Below are 21,963 nucleotides of genomic sequence, written 5' to 3' on the forward strand. Positions count from 1 at the left end.
GTAAGTAAGGTTTACTGAAAGACAGCCGTGCTCATTCAATTTACACTACCTACAGTTGCTTTTCTGTTGAAAAGGCAGTTAAATGATTGAGAAAAGAAGGAACATGTCCATAAAAATAACATCTGGTACTTTACTGGAAGCAACAGTCCCAGATTCCTATTATAAGTTACCTGTACTCAGATCAAGTTTAAAGCTATCTCCTACTAGCTCCTGAAAAACAAGAATTAATAAGATTTTTCTATCAGTGTCTGCTAAATACCTGGTCGGTACTCAAAAACTAATGAAAACTATAGGAGAAAATGTATCAAGTTCAGTCTAATATTTAACATCTACACACCATCCAAAGGGTAGGCAATTGACAAATTCTCCTTAGAAATGTGTCTCCAATTTTATCTGCTTTTTTATTCGACATGACAGAAATCCTAATAAAGGTTTATTATTTCTAAAACTCCTGAGATCACACAAATCTTCAAAAGTATAACAGAAACACTAACCCCAGCAAACTGACAACCACACCACACTGGTCACGTAAGCATCAGAAAAAGCACATTGTATTTTGTATCTAAAATGAGTACATTTTAAGCATCATAACTCATACTTTGATAAAACTGATTTTTAAAAAATTAGACAGTTTACCTTAATTGTTCTAGAAAATTATCAATGTGTTCCTTCCAATTTTGGGGGAATCCAAACATAAATTTCCATGTGAGGTAATGGGGAAATCCTATTTAACAGTGAGCAAAATAAATACAAAGTTATTTTAATTTAAAAAATAGAAGAATGAAATTATCCAAAAGCCTAGACTTTTAAAGAGGTCTCTCTAACTCACTGTCAGTGAAGACATATGTACTTCTGACTTATTATATGCTAAGTACTGCTGGGGTACTGAGAACCCATCAGTTAGGGAATAGAAATCCTCATCATCACACACTAGATTTCTAGTGTATAAGAGAAAAAGCAAACCCAGAAAGTAAAATTCTTTGCTAGACTGCTATCACAGAAAAAGTAGTTAAACATATTCATGGGAGAAAAGGAGAAGACAACAATTCCAAAAGTGGGTAGTCAGGGAAATTCTACTGAAACAGAAAGCCAGATCATGGGAACCGGAGGGAAGGAATCATGTGGTAAAGAGGAATCCAAATATTAGAAATAAGAAAATGAAAAGCCTTGTGACAGACAACTGGTTTATTTGTGAAATAAGATGAGCAAAGTTGAATATCAATGAAGAGTCAGTACTAAGCATATACTGGAAAGAGTAATAAAATTTGTGATTGTGAGGGGCAGGACAAGGGGTAGGGTCAATTTATAATCCGGGGATTTATTTAGGAAAGAGGAGAGACTATGGAAAGGTTTAACTAATGATACCCATTTACCTGCTTCTTTCATGGAAACCCGGTCTATCAATCCTTTTAAAATATAAATGGTGCCTGATAAGGTCCTAAGTTTATTGTGTTTAATCCGCTCTACAATTACATTACTATGCCAATAAACATCAGTCATATTTCTAGGGAAAAAAGAATGAGTTTAGTAAGGTCAAATATTTACACATTCCAGGAACTGTATATACATAGAGAAGTATACAAACTTACAATGAAGTACTGATTTCATGCTAGGTATATATGATCTTAATGCCTTGTATACTTAGGTTTGAGACCTGCTTGTTCTATATACTAAGTTCCATGCCAATTAGGGCTTCACAGTGAGGTGCAGTCTTGATGGCACCCTCCACTCCAAAAAGGATATATTCATTTTGTACTCTTACCTACCACAACAATAATTATTAATAATTATTAATCTAACTACAAAACACCTGAGGACTAACCAGTCCAGAATTCAACTGCTTGGCTAATGTGATCCTCAGAGTCTATGCCAACTATACGTGGTGAATCAATCTATATAAATGATATAAGATACAGCACTAGCAAGGAAAGAAAATCAGTCAACAAACATTTGCTGCTGGCCACATCTGACATTTCAGCTTAATTGTTCTAAGCCTTCAAAGATTTTTGTTGGCTTTTTGTAGAAATGTTAGTTTTATATATGCTGATGGTCTCTTGCTGGGATCTTTTCCTACATACATATTGTGTGTGTGTGTGTACCATGGATTTCATATACAGCCAGAAACAGCTTCTGGCAATCAGTTCTTTACTATCACCATATGGGAGCTGGGGATCAAACTAAGGCTGCACAGCCTTGCAGCAAGCACTGCCCTTCGAGCTGTCTTGCTGGCTGCTGGGTCTTACATATGTCCAAGATAGCCTTGGAATTTTACATTGTCCAGCTACCTGAGATTATAGGTTGACTGTGCACCCAACTCCCTCCCCTCCTGCTTCATGTCCAAAAATGTCAAGTAGATCTGTAACATTTTAAAGGTTTTTTTCATCTTTTTAAAACAGGCAAATGTTTTTAGCTTCTATTTTGTAAAGAGGGTGTAGTTATGAAAAAAAAAGTAGCAAATCACTGACCCAGAAATCTATTCTTCATTCATCTTTAATAAAACTAGTAGATAAGGGCTGAGAATTTTTCATATAGATAACAAACACATTCAAGCTCTACAGAAGTGCTCTCAGTGCAATCAAATGGGATAGTGAACTGATACTATACCTTGGTACTTAACTTTGATTCTTTGTTTTTCTTTATGTGGTTTGGGTGGAAATATTAGTTTTGTTGTTGTTGTTTGTTTTTTTGGGGGGGTTGTTTTCTGGTTTAGGGGTTGTAGAGATATGGTCTCTCTACATAGCCCCTTCTGTCCTGAACTTTGTAGATCAAGCTGGCTCCAAACCCAGAGAGATTCACCCGCTTCTGCCACAGGAGTGTTAGGGCTTAAAGGCCTGAGCTACCACAGCCCACAGTTTCATTTAACATTTAAATAATACTCTAAAAGGCATGGTCTTTAATACTGCAAATATTCATTCACTTAATTCTTTACCTACAGCAAAGCTGAGCACTCAGCATGAATTAAAAGTCATCTTCACGTACATGTTGTACTTATAGTACCCAAGGCTAGCCTGGGCAACATGATTCGCTCTCAAAACAAGAAAAGCCTTCCCATATTATTAATAATATTATTATCTTCATTGTACTCATAGTGTAGAAGTAACTTGTTCAAGCAGCATTGGTAGCAAGCAGTATTAGTGGGACTCCTGCAAAGGCAGCCCCTGCTGCATCTTAGACATGAGAAGGGGGAGAAGGCTATAAAATAGAGAAGACCAGGAGACTTCAGTCCATCCTTGAAGCAGTGATAACTGACCTTGTGTCAGCACAAGTTATTTACTATGGAGAAGCTTGTTCTCCAAAGAGCAGAGTACTAGAGATAAAAAGTCTACTGTCTGACAATTGCTTTCACTTCCGAGAACCAAAAGTGTCAATTAACATGTAACTGCCTTGGAACTTTAAATAATTATCATCTTTTCATGGATCAGTAATTTACATCAAATAATTTTAGCAAGGCATTGATGTCATATTTTACTTTTGCCTACAGTTTATAACCTCATGAGAACATGTTTTGTCGGAAGATGCTATTTGTCACCCATCAGTTATATACAAACAACTTAATTGTTATTAAAAGAACATTTAAAAGTTATACTTACACCAGCTTTCCTTGTATACATATAGCAGTGTTATTACTGCTGACTTTAATCATCCATTCCTGTAGCTGGACTACCTAATCAAGCATTAAAAAAACATATTTGTATTACTTGCACATACCATTACAGTTAGCATTTAGCTTTAGAAAATGTGAATTACAATAAAAGTCCTATGTAACCTTAGTGATTTCTAAGTAGCCATCTATATAGAAGTCAGCCCATCGAAAGCACCAATTGTTAAAACTACAGTATTGAAAGAAAGAATAAATATAGAAACTTGACTGAGGTTGTACTAAATGGTTTGCCTAAAATACAAGGATATACATTTTAAACACTCAAAAAATGGCTTAGCCAAAAGGAGGAGGAGAATCCTAACATACACATTGAACCACCAAATCTTACAGAAAACACAGCAATTTAGAGGGATGAAAATGCTAAATGTATCATATATTTTGTCTCTGAAAAATATATTTTTGTTAAGCTGAGTTTGAATGACACTTTCTGTTTCCATAAAGGTCAAAATAAAAATTCAATTCTATGCCCATGTAAATACTTGAATAGCTCAGAAAATGACTTTAGTGTAAGTAAAATGCCATTAAAATGTAAAATTTTGTATGAACATTGATAGTAAGAACATTTATAGTTCATAGCAATTTGAGATCAAAGTGTTTCTAAGTAGAACTAAAGTTAAAATTAATATAACTAATGAGTGACCATTCACTTTAAATAAAAGTCTACATTTGCTCTTCTGGTCCCAGGCCCTGCCGCAGCCGCAGGTTACCATGCAGACACGGCCAAGTCCAAAAACCAAACCACACACAACCAATCTTGCAAATGGCACAGAAATGGAATCAAGAAACCGCAGTCACAAAGATACAAATCTCATAAGGGGGTTGACCCCAAATTCCCGAAGAACGGAGCTTTGCCAAGAAGCAAAACAAAAAGGCCTGAAGAAGATGCAGGCCAACTATGCACACACAATGAGTCCATGCGCAGAGGCCATCAAGGCCCTTGTGAAGCCGCAGGCCATCAAGCCCAAGGTGCCAAAGGACGCCCCCACCCCCACACTCAGCCATTTGGCTTTCATTACTCAGCCCAAGCTTGGGAAGTGGATTCAAAGTTACATGGCCAAGGGGCATAGGCTCTGCAAGTAGAAGGCCAAAGTTCAATTCAAACAGAGGCCACAGCTCAGCTAAGGCCCAGGCTTCAGTTCCAACTCAGGCTCCCAAAGGTGCCCAGGCCCCTGTGAAGTCCCCATAGAAAATGTTACTGCCAGTGTGAAGACAGATGGACTGCTGTGACACACCTACCCACACACTATTTGCAGATGACCAGTGCCCTATGTTGTTTTTACAAATGAACTTGAGGCAAGAAAAAAAAATACATTTTTATATAAAGACAAATTTCTCAGAAACTTTAAACTGAACTAAGATGCTAAACTGGGAGGACTGTCTTTGGTATTGCATTTCTTAATTACCCTTTTATATAAATATATAGATATCTGGAGATTTAACTCAATGGTATAGCACAAATCTCTGAGCTGGATTCCTAGAACTAAAAAAAATGACTAGAAGAGTAGGAGAGTAGGAATACTATTTCTTCACATTTAGATATACAGGTACCTTAGATTCACTAGTTCATGTTATCTTTACCACTCTAGGAGGCAAGTCCCATCTCCATTTTACACAAAAATAAATTGTAAAATATATCTAAATAACTTTCCGGTAATATATGGATTACAAATAAAATTCAGATTCTAGAAACATGTGCTCTATTGCTTATTTAAAATATGCTGTCATACAACATTTGAGCTACAGGCACACTGTTATAGACATTGGAGATTCAACAAGAAATAAGATGCCTCCTTTACAGATTCAGCATTGCCTGTGTGTGAGCACAAACTGGAAGGAAGTGGAAGTCAGAGGGAAGGGGGTGGTACCCAAGCAAATAGAGGTACAGTGGATAAATAAAAACACACAAGGATGCTTTAAGACAGAGAGTTAAGAAAGGTCTTAGAGAAATAAACTGAATAAAATGAAGTACAAGCCAGCCCTATATAGGTAGCATAAAAAGCACAATTAGATGCTGGGCAGTGGTGGCGCACACCTTTAATCCCAGCGCTTGGGAGGCAGAGGCAGGCGGATTTCCAAGTTCGAGGTCAGCCTGGTCTACAGAGTGAGTTCTAGGACAGTCAGGGCTACACAGAGAAACCCTGGGGTAAGCAGGTAGGAATATAAAGAGTAAGTTTAGAGATTTCTATAATGGTCATAACCAATCAATGGAAACATGCATGGGATGAAAATGTAATGAAGGTCATGAATATGGCATGAAGTCGAGATTATCTTAGTGATGTGAAAATATTGATCAGGAAGTATAAAGATTAGTAAAGGGGGGGACTGGAGAGATGGATCTGCAGTTAAGAGCACTGACTGCTCTTCTGAAGGTCCTGAGTTCAAATCCCAGCTAGTGGCTTACAACCATCCTTAACAAGATCTGACTCCCTCTTCTGGAGTTTCTGAAGACAGCTACAGTGTACTAACATATAATAAATAAACAAATAAATAAACAAACAAGCAAACAAATAAATAAATAAATCTTTAAGAAAAAGGGATTGGAAAGGGGTAATGAGAGTAAGACTGTAACAGAGATGCTTCTGCACTGAGACTCTGGTCCATGTGCTAGCAATAATAACATACAATAAGGCTAAAGAGTAGAGGGTAAAGAAAAAGAAAGCAAAGAGGTTGTTGTAGAAAGCCCATTTCAGTTAGAGCAAGTCAAGGACATAGATGGCATGATATTGATAATATCTCAAGTTGAAGATGGGGCAATATAATGAAGAAATGAGGATGAGTAAGAGACTAGGTCAGAGTTGTGGACTGTACAGAATATCAGAATATGGATTTGAGTCCTAGACGTCTTACAGTTCTTATGGTAACTGGTATAAACAGGCATGGTAGAGACAAAGAAGTACTAGAAAATCTTAGAACAATTTTATTCAAACTTTATACATTTAAATCAATATCCAAAGTTTTTATCATTATGTCAAACATTAAATATTTGTAAATGATAATTTGTAGCAAATAACTGAGATTATAAAATTGCAACCACTTCATTTCTAAAACTAAGATGGAAATACATACTATCTCAATTGGATACTCACTGACACCTACTTAAAACTTAATGGACATACTTTTAACAGTTAGACATTTCACATTGTCTTTTTTCTTTGTTTAGTGCTGTAAGATCAAACCTAAGTTTCATACCTGCTTATATTTCTTCTTGAACTGATTAATACATTTCCTTCAAAAATGTACCTCAATGCAACATAGTATGATTCTTTAAAGTACTTTACTGTTCATGATGGAAGCTTGTCATTATAAAGGGGTTGATTACAAGGTATTAAATGGTCTTGATGAGCAAGAAAAGAGGTATAGGAGGTTAGACTCCTCGTTTTCTTTTCTCTATCCTTATTTTTCTCATGTAGGGGAAGAGGGATCGAAAAGAAAAATGGCCAATATAAGAATATTATAGGAATAAAAGGGAAAAGGGATTATTAAATCTAACCTTAAATCAAAAATACAAAATTATAGCAAATCATCTTACATTGGTATAGATCTTTTTATATTGATACACATTAAGGTATTATTTTTGTTACATTGTTATATATCTTTGTAAATTGATGCAAAAATATTTTTTTTGGAATGTGGGTACACTGCAGCTGTCTTCAGACACATCAGAATTGGGCAATGGATCTCATTAAAGATGATCATGAGCCACCACATGGTTATTGGGAATTGAGTGAACTCAGGACCTCTGAAAGTTCAGTCACTGCCCTTAGCTGCTGAGCCATCTCTCCAGCCACCTAGATGATTCTTAATAATGTTAAGTTCTAGTCCCTTTAAAGCTGCTCCTACAAATTGTTTAGGATAATTAAGAAATTCAATAGTCAGACGTGGCGTGGTGGCACATGCCTTTAGTCCTAGCACTTAGGAGGCAGAGGCAGTCAGATTTCTGAGTTTGAGGCCAGCCTGGTCTACAGAGTGAGTTACAGGACAGCCAGAGCTATACAGAGAAACCTTGCCTTGAATAAAACAAAACAAAACAAACAAACAAACAAAAACAAAAAAACCCCAAAAACAAAAAGAATAAAAAAGGAAGTAATTCAATATTCAGACAATCAAACTCATAGTCGCATTGCACACTAGTCTAGTTTATCACAAAATTATTTCCTAATTGAACAGATAGCAAACAACTATTAACAAAGTTTGCCTATTCAGATACGCTATGGATAGATGGTCTCCTAAAAAACAAACAAGCAAACACAGAGACTTACAGAATATGCAATTTAAGGATTTTTATTATTTTAAGAAAATTTTGACTATGAGATATGTCACTTCCTTACAGCACCCCAAATCTACTTCAAAAAAAAACATAATGAGCATCAGAAAACCCCCTACAGAGCTGATTTCAAATGTGGCAAGCAGGCACTGGGCAAACGCCCCTTCTTAAATAGACAAAATGCTGCCCCAAATGGACAAATATGAATGCAGGGAAGTAAACTGCCAAGCTTTGCAAGCATATGGCAGTCTAGACCTTTGTAATTCCTGTTCCACAGAAAAGGCTTCTGTCAGATATTCTAGGCCAGAAGGCTAAAGATGGATATTTTAGCATTTCAGAGACAATTCTGCAGGATTGTCCAGGCAACCAACTCCTCTGTCATTTCTATAATTTTGGAACCTGCTTGCTCTGCACTTCATATATACTCAGGTAATATTTATGCCTTCTCATGTCTCTGATAGGGTTGAAGACTAGACACTTACACACTCACAACTAAACTTAAGTTTATGAGGATTTTAAAAAGATGTTTTATGTTGGCAATGCAAGTTGTGATTAATAAAAAGATTTAGGTACAGAACTGTAAACTCACCCTCATAAGACTATAAAATGTTGCCAAATAAAGATAGTTGCACTGGACTTTATAAATTAAACTGTTACCTAATTTTTTCATAATTGTTTCATATTAGTTCTATGGTATGTTATTATAAGACAAAGAGCCGGGTGGTGGTGGCACGTGCTTGTAATCCCAGCAATCTGGGAGGCAGAGGCAAGCGGATTTCTGAGTTCAGGGCCAGTCTGGTCTACAGAGTGAGTTCCAGGACAGCCAGGGCTATACAGAGAAACCCTGTCTTGAAAAAACCAAATCCAAAAAAACAAAAAAACAAAACAAAACAAAACAAAAAAGAGCCTTTTTAGGTAGACAAAAAGGGGAAAATGTTGGGGGTTGTTCTGTTGCTATGTATTCAAATGCTTAATTCTGAACCCCAAGATCTGGGTGCCCCTGACAAGCATATTCTCACACACAACAAATGATGTTATGTAAACCTTATTCTCTGACTGGTTAAATAAAAGTAGCTGACTGGCTAAATAAATGGGAAGAATAGAGGTAGACAAAAGTTTGGGTTATCACGCTAAGCTGGGGTTCACTCATAGGGACCATGAGGAAAGAAGAGCAAGGAGAAAGAAGACAGGAGAATAGTTCTCTACTAGAAGTGGTGGACCAGAAGAACATGGCTGGGTGATATGTCCACTGAGGACACACTGATGGAGCAGAAATAACCCACAGGTGAGGCTCAAATAGCAAAGATTTGGAGAGCTCCATCTGGGAAGTAAATAGTCAAGCATGTAGAAAAATAGATTAAGCGTAATTTGCCCAGTTATTGTGCTAAAGCTGTTTAAACAAATCCTTAGGACTTTGTCTTGATTACTAGTGGGTGGGGAGACAGGGGCTGGCTAACTCATATTAAAAACTTTGGAGTTAATTCCTAACATTTAATGTAACACGCTAAGAATCACTCAGGTGGAAGTGGTTTTGAAGGCACGAAAAGGTTATGGAAATCAAGTAAGTTTTGGCACTAGGAGAGAATGGGAAAGTCCACTGCTGAAAGTGTAATCTCAGCTGCAGTTGAAGGCACAGGACGGAAGGAGTCGTGCAAAGAAGTTGAGGATTGGCACCATGAAGAGAGCCTGTGGTGAACCCTAGTTGCCATGGAAGAATCAGTGACCTGGAAAAGCTGGTACCACAGGATGACCACCAAGAACAGCAGCAGCAGTAGAGTACAGTCAACCAGAACCTTGAGTGCTACAGAGAGGAGAGCTGGAGGAGCGAACCAAGTCTTTGGAGGAAGATCATGTGTGGATCTCAGACACTGGAACAGGAAGCTGTAAGTTGAAGTTTCCTTGGAGACCCCAAGATGTTAGAGATGCCAAAGCCATGGAATACCTGCTTAGGAAATCTGATTTTAGGGAGTGGAACTAGCCCAAGAGAAAGAATTGTGCTGCAATCAACAAAACTGACTCGAGTTGGATATCAGAAATGGAGATGCAGTGATAAGAATTTGCCCAACTGATTTTTGGTCTGGCTATGGTCAAGTATTTCCTCACTATGATGTTTTGGAATGGTAGTATATATCCTGCGATGTTGGAAGTAGGTGATATGCTTTCTGATTTTGATTTTATAGAGGGTTACAGTTAAGAGGTTGCATGAATCTCAGATAAGATTTTGAACTTTAGAATTTTAAACATTACTGAGACTTTTGAATCTGGCTTAAATGTATTTTGCATTATGCAATGGCTAGGTATAAACCTCCTCACCCCCCACAGACTCATGTGTTTGAACAAGTCTACAGAGGCCAGAAAATGGAATGTGGTAGTTTGGATATGCTTGTACCATGGGAAATGGCACTATTAGAAGGTATGGCCTTGTTGGAGGAAGTGTTGTCACTATGGGCGTGACTTTTGAGAGCTCTATTCTCAAGTTCTACCCAGTGTGAAACAGAGTCCTGACCTTGCTGCCTGCACAAGACAGTATCCTGACTATCTTCAGACAAAGATGTAGAAGTCTTGGCTTCTCCATCACCAAGTTTGTCTAAATGATTCCATGCTTTCTACCATGATAATGGACTGAACCTGATACTGTAAGTTAGACACACTTAAATGTTTTTACTTATGAGTTGTCATGGTCACAGTGTCTCTTCACAGTAATGAAAACCCTAAGACAAGTAGGATAACTTACTTGGTTTTGTAGGAGCCTTACCTGTGGTTTCTTTCGACAACTGTTTTTATATCTGGTGTTTATTCCTGCAGCTCCTGGCAACCCACTGTTCTGATTTTTCTTCATTTCTGTGAATTCAAAGATGGAACATTAAATAATTACATAAAAGATAAGCTGTTTCTCAGAGTATGATGGTCCACGCCTGAATTCTCATCATCCTGGACACTAAAGAAGATAAGAGTATTGACAATATAGAGACCATCTCAGGAAGAGAAACGGGGGGTGGGGGACATAGAAAGAAAGGAATAAAAAACAATTTGAAATGAGGGGTAGGGAGAAGAGAAAAATAGAAGGTGGGCAAAAAGATACATGGCTTTTCCACATTAAAGAACTACGAGAAAAACACTCTGTCTAACGAATGTCACATATATTCATTGTAATTTGATTATAATAAAATAACTTTTGTACAACAGGCTACTCTCCCAAAGTATGGTTTAGTTCAAATGACTTTTATTATCCAAAAAATCAAAATCATATTGTTTATACCTACATGGAACCTCTTGTTTTATCTAAAAACAGAATAGTTGAGTATAATTTATGAATTCACACATCCTATACAACCTAACTGCACATCAACTGAATAGAAAGCTAGTGATTATTTCTCTTAGATCATTATATATATGAAATTATGTTTCAGCTAATTTATAATTCAATGTATATCTGAATCCACACTATTTTCAGCAAAATCATGTTTTACATTATTTGTGATGTACTTTCACCTTTTCTTCCATAGGACCACTGTGGTTAATGGGTACCCACACTCACAGACATCATACATGCACAAACACTAATTTAAAAAAATTGGTTTAAAAAAATTCATAGAAAGTATAAGGACTTTGAGTTGTTACGATTGCTTTTTGAGATTGGGTTTTATTCTACACACCAGGCTGACCTTAAAATCCAAATTGTAATTCCTGCTTCATTCTCCTAAGTGCTAGAATTACAAGTATGTGCCAGAATACTTGGCCTTAAAGGTATTTTATTACTCTTCTAAAGGAACTGTAAGACACAATATGGATGGCCCTAATCCAGGAGATCACTGTATAATATAGGAAGCTGATATTTCAATAAATTCTTCCTAATATCTGATATCATAGCAGAGATAGTTTTAATCTGCAATACTATGATATAATGGTTATACCAGTAAATATGAAACATTATGTTAGATAATTAAAACACAATCATGCTATTTTAAAGAATCATGGGTTGGCATTTTATAAGGTTATTTGTATAACCTTACTGATTAATGTTAGGCGTAGCTAAAGGTTGTTTTTTCCTTTAACTTTTATTTGTATTTGTGTGTGTGTGTGTGTGTGTGTGTGTGTGTGTGTGAGAGTATTTGTGCACATGTAATGCCTTCAGAGGCCAGAAAAGGGTGGTGCTGGAGACTCAGGCATCTGTGAGCTACTTAATAAGGGTGCTAGGAACTGAACAAAAGCAGGTTCTCAGCAATTGCAGTCCATGCTCTTAGCCACTGAACCATCTTTCTAGCAGGGGTTTTTGTTATTTTCATAGAAAGTATAATAATATACTTATGATGACAAAAATAATCACTAAAGCATCACTGATCAAAATTTGTGATAATGTAATGCCAAGAACTTCAAAAAATAATTAATATCTAAAAGTAAAAGACAAAAGATATATAGTGTATCATCTTAGATACAATTATAATATGGTATGTACCCCTAAACAACACTTACTAAAGGGAGATGCCAAGACTTATTCATCCCTAAATTTTAACATGAAGGAAGGTTCATAAACAATGCTTTAAAAAGGTATGCATAGATAGCTTCCCAAACTTTTAAATCTTTTAAATCTGTATTCCATCCTACTTGCCACATGTTTTCTACAACATTTTCAATAATCATAGTTACAAGTCAGATCACCTTTCTAAAAGAGCTACCCAGGGTTATTTTTCATTTAGAAATAAAAAAGGCAGTAGGATGGAGGTAATAACAAGTAATAATAGCCCCAGGATTCTAGAAAATTCAAAATATTCTAGAAATGATTATAAGCAACTGGCCAAACTTAAGAAAAATTGATGACTCTTATAAAAAAGAAGGAATGAGAAAGAACTAAAGCTATGGTAAGTGAAATTTCTGCAATCATTTACACTTTTAAATTATTGCCTTCATTGATCAAAAAGATATATATAAATTTCAAGGAGAAAGGCAGTTTAAATGACATAACACCATTAAAGAGAGATGTAGTATATTTACATCTAACATGGTGCCATAGCTTTAACAAAAACAATGTGCAATTCTCAGAAATTTTACAAATTTGCACACATCTTAGCTACAATCAAGGTAAAATTCCAAGAAATGTACACAAAGGATTTCAGTAACTTTAATCATCTTCATACATTAATTGTGAAAGTGGGGTAGCGTGAGATGTAGATTATGTTAAAAAGAGCTGACATAGAACAGTCCTACTGACCTTTATAGCTATTGCCACTCAAGTATATCTGCAAGGTCCTAAATAGAAGCAAATATAGATACTTTTCTCTACTACAAGACTGCTGATAGTCTAAATATAATCTTTCAGTAATATATTTATCAGGGGTTTGTGATTGTGATTAAAGATTTACTCCATGCAATAAGAACAATGGGCAGCTGTCTGCAATGCAGTCACCTTAGAATAAAAAAGAAGGAATTTTAAGGTCCTAGATAGTCCGAGAGCACCACACCACACATCACAGACTATAAACAGTGTTAAGTTTATGTGAGACTACCCCTGCAGTAACATACATACCCAAGCTATCATCAGTAAGGTCGTAAGTGATGTTGGCCTTTTGGAGGACATCTGTTTGTATATCTTCTGTATGATTTTTTATTGATTTCTGTTTATCTTGGAATCTTGCAGTTTTCTGTCCAGTCTTGTTCTTTTCTCCAGCCCTAAAACAATTGTATTATTGTTTTCTCCAATATTGGTTCTTAAGTAAGAAAGAAGGAAAGAAGGAAAGAAATAAAGAAAGAAATAAAGAAAGAAAGAAAGAAAGAAAGAAAGAAAGAAAGAAGGAAAAAAGGAAGTAAGGAAGGAAAGAAAGAAAGAAAGAAAGAAAGAAAGAAAGAAAGAAAGAAAGAAAGAAAGAAAGAAAGAGAAGGAAGGAAGAAGGAAGGAAAGGAAAGGAAAGGAAAAAGGAAAGGAAAGGAAAGGAAAGGAAAGGAAAGGAAAGGAAAGGAAAGGAAAGGAAAGGAAAGGAAAGGAAAGGAAATCTCAACCACAAAGAGGATAATCATAGAGTTCAACGCCAGACTGGGCTACTTAGGTTAACCAGTTATTGGAGACCCTTCTCAAAACAAATACTTTTAAAAAGCAAACCAACAAAACTATGTAATCTGATTTAGAAAACTATCAGACAACGAACTTCCTGAAATAAAGTACTTACCTAGCAAATGTGAGGGCAGGATTAAAAAGCACTATTGGGAAGTGGTCTACTTTGTAAGTAAGGTTTACTGAAAGACAGCCATGTTCATTCAATTTACACTACCTACAGTTGCTTTTCTGTTGAAAAGACAGTTAAATGACTGAGAAAAGAAGGAACATGTCCAGAAAAATAACATCTGGTACTTTACTGGAAGCAACAGTCCCTGATTCCTATTATAAGTTACCTGTACTCAGATCAAGTTTAAAGCTATCTCCTACTAGCTCCTAAAAAACAAGAATTAATAAGATTTTTCTATCAGTGTCTGCTAAATACCTGGTCAGTACTCAAAAACTAATGAAAACTATAGGAGAAAATGTATCAAGTTCAGTCTAATATTTAACATCTACACACCATCCAAAGGGTAGGCAATTGACAAATTCTCCTTAGAAATGTGTCTCCAATTTTATCTGCTTTTTTATTCGACATGACAGAAATCCTAATAAAGGTTTATTATTTCTAAAACTCCTGAGATCACACAAATCTTCAAAAGTATAACAGAAACACTAACCCCAGCAAACTGACAACCACACCACACTGGTCATGTAAGCATCAGAAAAAGCACATTGTATTTTGTATCTAAAATGAGTACATTTTAAGCATCATAACTCATACTTTGATAAAGCTGATTTTTAAAAAATTAGACAGTTTACCTTAATTGTTCTAGAAAATTATCAATGTGTTCCTTCCAATTTTGGGGGAATCCAAACATAAATTTCCATGTGAGGTAATGGGGAAATCCTATTTAACAGTGAGCAAAATAAATACAAAGTTATTTTAATTTAAAAAATAGAAGAATGAAATTATCCAAAAACCTAGACTTTTAAAGAGGTCTCTCTAACTCACTGTCAGTGAAGACATATGTACTTCTGACTTAATATATGCTAAGTACTGCTGGGGTACTGAGAACCCATCAGTTAGGGAATAGAAATCCTCATCATCACACACTAGATTTCTAGTGTATAAGAGAAAAAGCAAACCCAGAAAGTAAAATTCTTTGCTAGACTGCTATCACAGAAAAAGTAGTTAAACATATTCATGGGAGAAAAGGAGAAGACAACAATTCCAAAAGTGGGTAGTCAGGGAAATTCTACTGAAATAGAAAGCCAGATCATGGGAACCAGAGGGAAGGAATCATGTGGTAAAGAAGAATCCAAATATTAGAAATAAGAAAATGAAAAGCCTTGTGACAGACAACTGGTTTATTTGTGAAATAAGATGAGCAAAGTTAAATATCAATGAAGAGTCAGTACTAAGCATATACTGGAAAGAGTAATAAAATTTGTGATTGTGAGGGGCAGGACAAGGGGTAGGGTCAATTTATAATCCGGGGATTTATTTAGGAAAGAGGAGAGACTATGGAAAGGTTTAACTAATGATACCCATTTACCTGCTTCTTTCATGGAAACCCGGTCTATCAATCCTTTTAAAATATAAATGGTGCCTGATAAGGTCCTAAGTTTATTGTGTTTAATCCGCTCTACAATTACATTACTATGCCAATAAACATCAGTCATATTTCTAGGGAAAAAAGAATGAGTTTAGTAAGGTCAAATATTTACACATTCCAGGAACTGTATATACATAGAGAAGTATACAAACTTACAATGAAGTACTGATTTCATGCTAGGTATATATGATCTTAATGCCTTGTATACTTAGGTTTGAGACCTGCTTGTTCTATATACTAAGTTCCATGCCAATTAGGGCTTCACAGTGAGGTGCAGTCTTGATGTCACCCTCCACTCCAAAAAGGATATATTCATTTTGTACTCTTACCTACCACAACAATAATTATTAATAATTATTAATCTAACTACAAAACACCTGAGGACTAACCAGTCCAGAATTCAACTGCTTGGCTAATGTGATCCTCAGAGTGCCAACTATACGTGGTCAATCAATCTATATACATGATATAAGATACAGCACTAGCAAGGAAAGAAAATCAGTCAACAAACATTTGCTGCTGGCCACATCTGACATTTCAGCTTAATTGTTCTAAGCCTTCAAAGATTTTTGTTGGCTTTTTGTAGAAATGTTAGTTTTATATATGCTGATGGTCTCTTGCTGGGATCTTTTCGTACATACATATTGTGTGTGTGTGTGTACCATGGATTTCATATACAGCCAGAAACAGCTTCTGGCAATCAGTTCTTTACTATCACCATATGGGAGCTGGGGATCAAACTAAGGCTGCACAGCCTTGCAGCAAGCACTGCCCTTCGAGCTGTCTTGCTGGCTGCTGGGTCTTACATATGTCCAAGATAGCCTTGGAATTTTACATTGTCCAGCTACCTGAGATTATAGGTTGACTGTGTACCCAACTCCCTCCCCTCCTGCTTCATGTCCAAAAATGTCAAGTAGATCTGTAACATTTTAAAGGTTTTTTTCATCTTTTTAAAACAGGCAAATGTTTTTAGCTTCTATTTTGTAAAGAGGGTGTAGTTATGAAAAAAAAAGTAGCAAATCACTGACCCAGAAATCTATTCTTCATTCATCTTTAATAAAACTAGTAGATAAGGGCTGAGAATTTTTCATATAGGTAATAAACACATTCAAGCTCTAAAGAAGTGCTCTCAGTGAAATCAAATGGGATAGTGAACTGATACTATACCTTGGTACTTAACTTTGATTCTTTGTTTTTCTTTATGTGGTTTGGGTGGAAATATTAGTTTTGTTGTTGTTGTTTGTTTTTTTGGGGGGGTTGTTTTCTGGTTTAGGGGTTGTAGAGATATGGTCTCTCTACATAGCCCCTTCTGTCCTGAACTTTGTAGATCAAGCTGGCTCCAAACCCAGAGAGATTCACCCACTTCTGCCACAGGAGTGTTAGGGCTTAAAGGCCTGAGCTACCACAGCCCACAGTTTCATTTAACATTTAAATAATACTCTAAAAGGCATGGTCTTTAATACTGCAAATATTCATTCACTTAATTCTTTACCTACAGCAAAGCTGAGCACTCAGCATGAATTAAAAGTCATCTTCACGTACATGTTGTACTTATAGTACCCAAGGCTAGCCTGGGCAACATGATTCGCTCTCAAAACAAGAAAAGCCTTCCCATATTATTAATAATATTATTATCTTCATTGTACTCATAGTGTAGAAGTAACTTGTTCAAGCAGCATTGGTAGCAAGCAGTATTAGTGGCACTCCTGCAAAGGCAGCCCCTGCTGCATCTTAGACATGAGAAGGGGGAGAAGGCTATAAAATAGAGAAGACCAGGAGACTTCAGTCCATCCTTGAAGCAGTGATAACTGACCTTGTGTCAGCACAAGTTATTTACTATGGAGAAGCTTGTTCTCCAAAGAGCAGAGTACTAGAGATAAAAAGTCTACTGTCTGACAATTGCTTTCACTTCTGAGAACCAAAAGTGTCAATTAACATGTAACTGCCTTGGAACTTTAAATAATTATCATCTTTTCATGGATCAGTAATTTACATCAAATAATTTTAGCAAGGCATTGATGTCATGTTTTACTTTTGCCTACAGTTTATAACCTCATAAGAACATGTTTTGTCGGGAGATGCTGTTTGTCACCCATCAGTTATATACCAACAACTTAATTGCTATTAAAAGAACATTTAAAAGTTATACTTACACCAGCTTTCCTTGTATACATATAGCAGTGTTATTACTGCTGACTTTAATCATCCATTCCTGTAGCTGGACTACCTAATCAAGCATTAAAAAAAACATATTTGTATTACTTGCACATACCATTACAGTTAGCATTTAGCTTTAGAAAATGTGAATTACAATAAAAGCCCTATGTAACCTTAGTGATTTCTAAGTAGCCATCTATATAGAAGTCAGCCCATCGAAAGCACCAATTGTTAAAACTACAGTATTGAAAGGAAGAAGAAATATAGAAACTCGACTGAGGTTGTACTAAATGGTTTGCCTAAAATACAAGGATATACATTTTAAATACTCAAAAAATGGCTTAGCCAAAAGGAGGAGGAGAATCCTAACATACACATTGAACCACCAAATTTTACAGAAAACACAGCAACTTAGAGGGATGAAAATGCTAAATGTATCATATATCTTGTCTCTGAAAAATATATTTTTGTTAAGCTGAGTTTGAATGACACTTTCTGTTTCCATAAAGGTCAAAATAAAAATTCAATTCTATTCCCATGTAAATATTTGAATAGCTCAGAAAATGACTTTAGTGTAAGTAAAATGCCTTTAAAATGTAAAATTTTGTATGAACATTGATAGTAAGAACATTTATAGTTCATAGCAATTTAAGATCAAAGTGTTTCTAAGTAGAACTAAAGTTAAAATTAATATAACTAATGAGTGACCATTCACTTTAAATAAAAGTCTACATTTGCTCTTCTGGTCCCAGGCTCTGCGGCAGCCGCAGGTTACCATGCAGACACGGCCAAGTCCAAAAACCACACCACACACAACCAATCTTGCAAATGGCACAGAAATGGAATCAAGAAACCGCAGTCACAAAGATACAAATCTCATAAGGGGGTTGACCCCAAATTCCCGAAGAACGGAGCTTTGCCAAGAAGCAAAACAAAAAGGCCTGAAGAAGATGCAGGCCAACTATGCACACACAGTGAGTCCATGCGCAGAGGCCGTCAAGGACCTTGTAAAGCCTCAGGCCATCAAGCCCAAGGTGCCAAAGGACGCCCCCACCCCCACACTCAGCCATTTGGCTTTCATTACTCAGCCCAAGCTTGGGAAGTGGATTCAAAGCTACATGGCCAAGGGGCATAGGCTCTGCAAGCAGAAGGCCAAAGTTCAATTCAAAGCAGAGGCCACAGCTCAGCTAAGGCCCAGGCTTCAGTTCCAACTCAGGCTCCCAAAGGTGCCCAGGCCCCTGTGAAGTCCCCATAGAAAATGTTACTGCCAGTGTGAAGACAGATGGACTGCTGTGACACACCTACCCACACACTATTTGCAGATGACCAGTGCCCTATGTTGTTTTTACAAATGAACTTGAGGCAAGAAAAAAAATATACATTTTTATATAAAGACAAATTTCTCAGAAACTTTAAACTGAACTAAGATGCTAAACTGGGAGGACTGTCTTTGGTATTGCATTTCTTAATTACCCTTTTATATAAATATATAGATATCTGGAGATTTAACTCAATGGTATAGCACAAATCCCTGAGCTGGATTCCTAGAACTGAAAAAAATGACTAGAAGAGTAGGAGAGTAGGAATACTATTTCTTCACATTTAGATATACAGGTACCTTAGATTCACTAGTTCATGTTATCTTTACCACTCTAGGAGGCAAGTCCCATCTCCATTTTACACAAAAATAAATTGTAAAATATATCTAAATAACTTTCCGGTAATATATGGATTACAAATAAAATTCAGATTCTAGAAACATGTGCTCTATTGCTTATTTAAAATATGCTGTCATACAGCATTTGAGCTACAGGCACACTGTTATAGACATTGGAGATTCGACAAGAAATAAGATGCCTCCTTTACAGATTCAGCATTGCCTGTGTGTGAGCACAAACTGGAAGGAAGTGGAAGTCAGAGGGAAGGGGGTGGTACCCAAGCAAATAGAGGTACAGTGGATAAATAAAAACACACAAGGATGCTTTAAGACAGAGAGTTAAGAAAGGTCTTAGAGAAATAAACTGAATAAAATGAAGTACAAGCCAGCCCTATATAGGTAGCATAAAAAGCACAATTAGATGCTGGGCAGTGGTGGCGCACACCTTTAATCCCAGCGCTTGGGAGGCAGAGGCAGGCGGATTTCCAAGTTCGAGGTCAGCCTGGTCTACAGAGTGAGTTCTAGGACAGTCAGGGCTACACAGAGAAACCCTGGGGTAAGCAGGTAGGAATATAAAGAGTAAGTTTAGAGATTTCTATAATGGTCATAACCAATCAATGGAAACATGCATGGGATGAAAATGTAATGAAGGTCATGAATATGGCATGAAGTCGAGATTATCTTAGTGATGTGAAAATATTGATCAGGAAGTATAAAGATTAGTAAAGGGGGGGACTGGAGAGATGGATCTGCAGTTAAGAGCACTGACTGCTCTTCTGAAGGTCCTGAGTTCAAATCCCAGCTAGTGGCTTACAACCATCCTTAACAAGATCTGACTCCCTCTTCTGGAGTTTCTGAAGACAGCTACAGTGTACTAACATATAATAAATAAACAAATAAATAAACAAACAAGCAAACAAATAAATAAATAAATCTTTAAGAAAAAGGGATTAGGAAAGGGGTAATGACAGTAAGACTGTAACAGAGATGTTTCTGCACTAAGATTCTGGTCCTTGTGCTAGCAATAATAACGTACAATAAGGCTAAAGAGTAGAGGGTAAAGAAAAAGAAAGCAAGGAGGTTGTTGTAGAAAGCCCATTTCAGTTAGAGCAAGTCAAGGACATAGATGGCATGATTCTGATAATATCTCAAGTTGAAGATGGGGCAATATAATGAAGAAATGAGGATGAGTAAGAGACTAGGTCAGAGTTGTGGACTGTACAGAATATCAGAATATGGATTTGAGTCCTAGACGTCTTACAGTTCTTATGGTAACTGGTATAAAAAGGCATGGTAGAGACAAAGAAGTACTAGAAAATCTTAGAACAATTTTATTCAAACTTTGTACATTTAAATCAATATCCAAAGTTTTTATCATTATGTCAAACATTAAATATTTGTAAATGATAATTTGTAGCAAATAACTGAGATTATAAAATTGCAACCACTTCATTTCTAAAACTAATATAGAAATACATACTATCTCAATTGGATACTCACTGACACCTACTTAAAGCTTAATGGACATACTTTTAACAGTTAGACATTTCACATTGTCTTTTTTCTTTGTTTAGTGCTGTAAGATCAAGCCTAAGTTTCATACATGCTTATAATTCTTCTTGAACTGATTAATACATTTCCTTCAAAAATGTACCTCAATGCAACATAGTTTGATTCTTTAAAGTACTTTACTGTTCATCTTATATACAACTTTTATCAAGAAAAGTCTCAACTCTTCAGTTGTTCCTTTCTATTTCAAATGTTAATAATTCCTCAAAAGTCAGAATAAAAGTAGGAGTAATGTGAGTGTTTGCCTCTCCCAGGGGTGAGTGAGGTTTCCAACTAGTAATAGAGAACTAACAACTGAGTCCCCTGACTCTCAGTCCACCTATCTTTCAAGGCTTATAGTGGCTGCTGTCAATAATAAAACAAGAAATAAAGCATAGAGAGAGTCTAAACCTCTGAGGAACCAAGACACAGGAATAAATACTTGACTTAAATGTCTCCCCTACCTGATATTTTTTTACTTCACGTGCAATAGTTTCAAGCTCTGTAAGTTGTTTTTGAGACTGGCCAGATAGTGTTAAATAAAGTCTTGGACTTGAACGTGTCATTTTAGATGTATTCTTCATGGGATCTTGAAGAAAGGTCCTCCTAGACTTCGTTTCTTCATTTTGTTCTGTAATATCCTCATTCACAGTCCTTTCTGTTGTCACATCATTATAAGCAGTAATAGACTGGCTATGATTCTCAATAGGAACACAAATGCTGTCAACATCAGTATTTTCGATCTTTTCATAAGTAGAATTAATGCCTTCCAAAACAAATGTGTTCTTTTTGGACACAGTAGTTTTAACAGGATTCTCTTTTGAATAAAGATCTTGCCTGTTAAACTGGGCTCTAGTTAATGCCTTACTTGAAATGCATGAAATTGAAACCCTTTTTTCTTCTTGGTTCAGAACTGGAGGATCTGCCAAAAATAAAACAACAACAACAACAACAAAAAATTATAGAATGGTTCTATGGAAATAAAGAGTTTTAAACTGCTTATATTAAAAAGATATCACATTAAGAATA

At 36.2% G+C, this 21,963-nt stretch overlaps 1 protein-coding gene and 1 pseudogene across 1 annotated transcript in view; one reads left to right on the forward strand and one right to left on the reverse strand.

Annotated features, from left to right (window-relative positions):
- Window positions 1-21,963, forward strand: part of LOC127676347 (ubiquitin-conjugating enzyme E2 G1-like) — a 1,073,095-nt pseudogene that overhangs the window by 652,001 nt on the left and 399,131 nt on the right.
- LOC127676345 (mis18-binding protein 1-like) overlaps window positions 1-21,963 on the reverse strand; it is a 64,078-nt gene that overhangs the window by 33,345 nt on the left and 8,770 nt on the right. The window contains exons 3-5 of the mRNA XM_052172282.1: window positions 21,399-21,856; window positions 17,726-17,799; window positions 1,374-1,504 (exon numbers count right to left, since the gene is read on the reverse strand). Coding sequence (XP_052028242.1) covers window positions 1,374-1,504; window positions 17,726-17,799; window positions 21,399-21,856 — 663 coding nt within the window. The remainder of the gene's footprint in view (window positions 1-1,373; window positions 1,505-17,725; window positions 17,800-21,398; window positions 21,857-21,963) is intronic.

This window comes from Apodemus sylvaticus, chromosome 1 (genome assembly GCF_947179515.1).
Source record: "Apodemus sylvaticus chromosome 1, mApoSyl1.1, whole genome shotgun sequence".
Classification (NCBI taxonomy): domain Eukaryota; kingdom Metazoa; phylum Chordata; class Mammalia; order Rodentia; family Muridae; genus Apodemus; species Apodemus sylvaticus.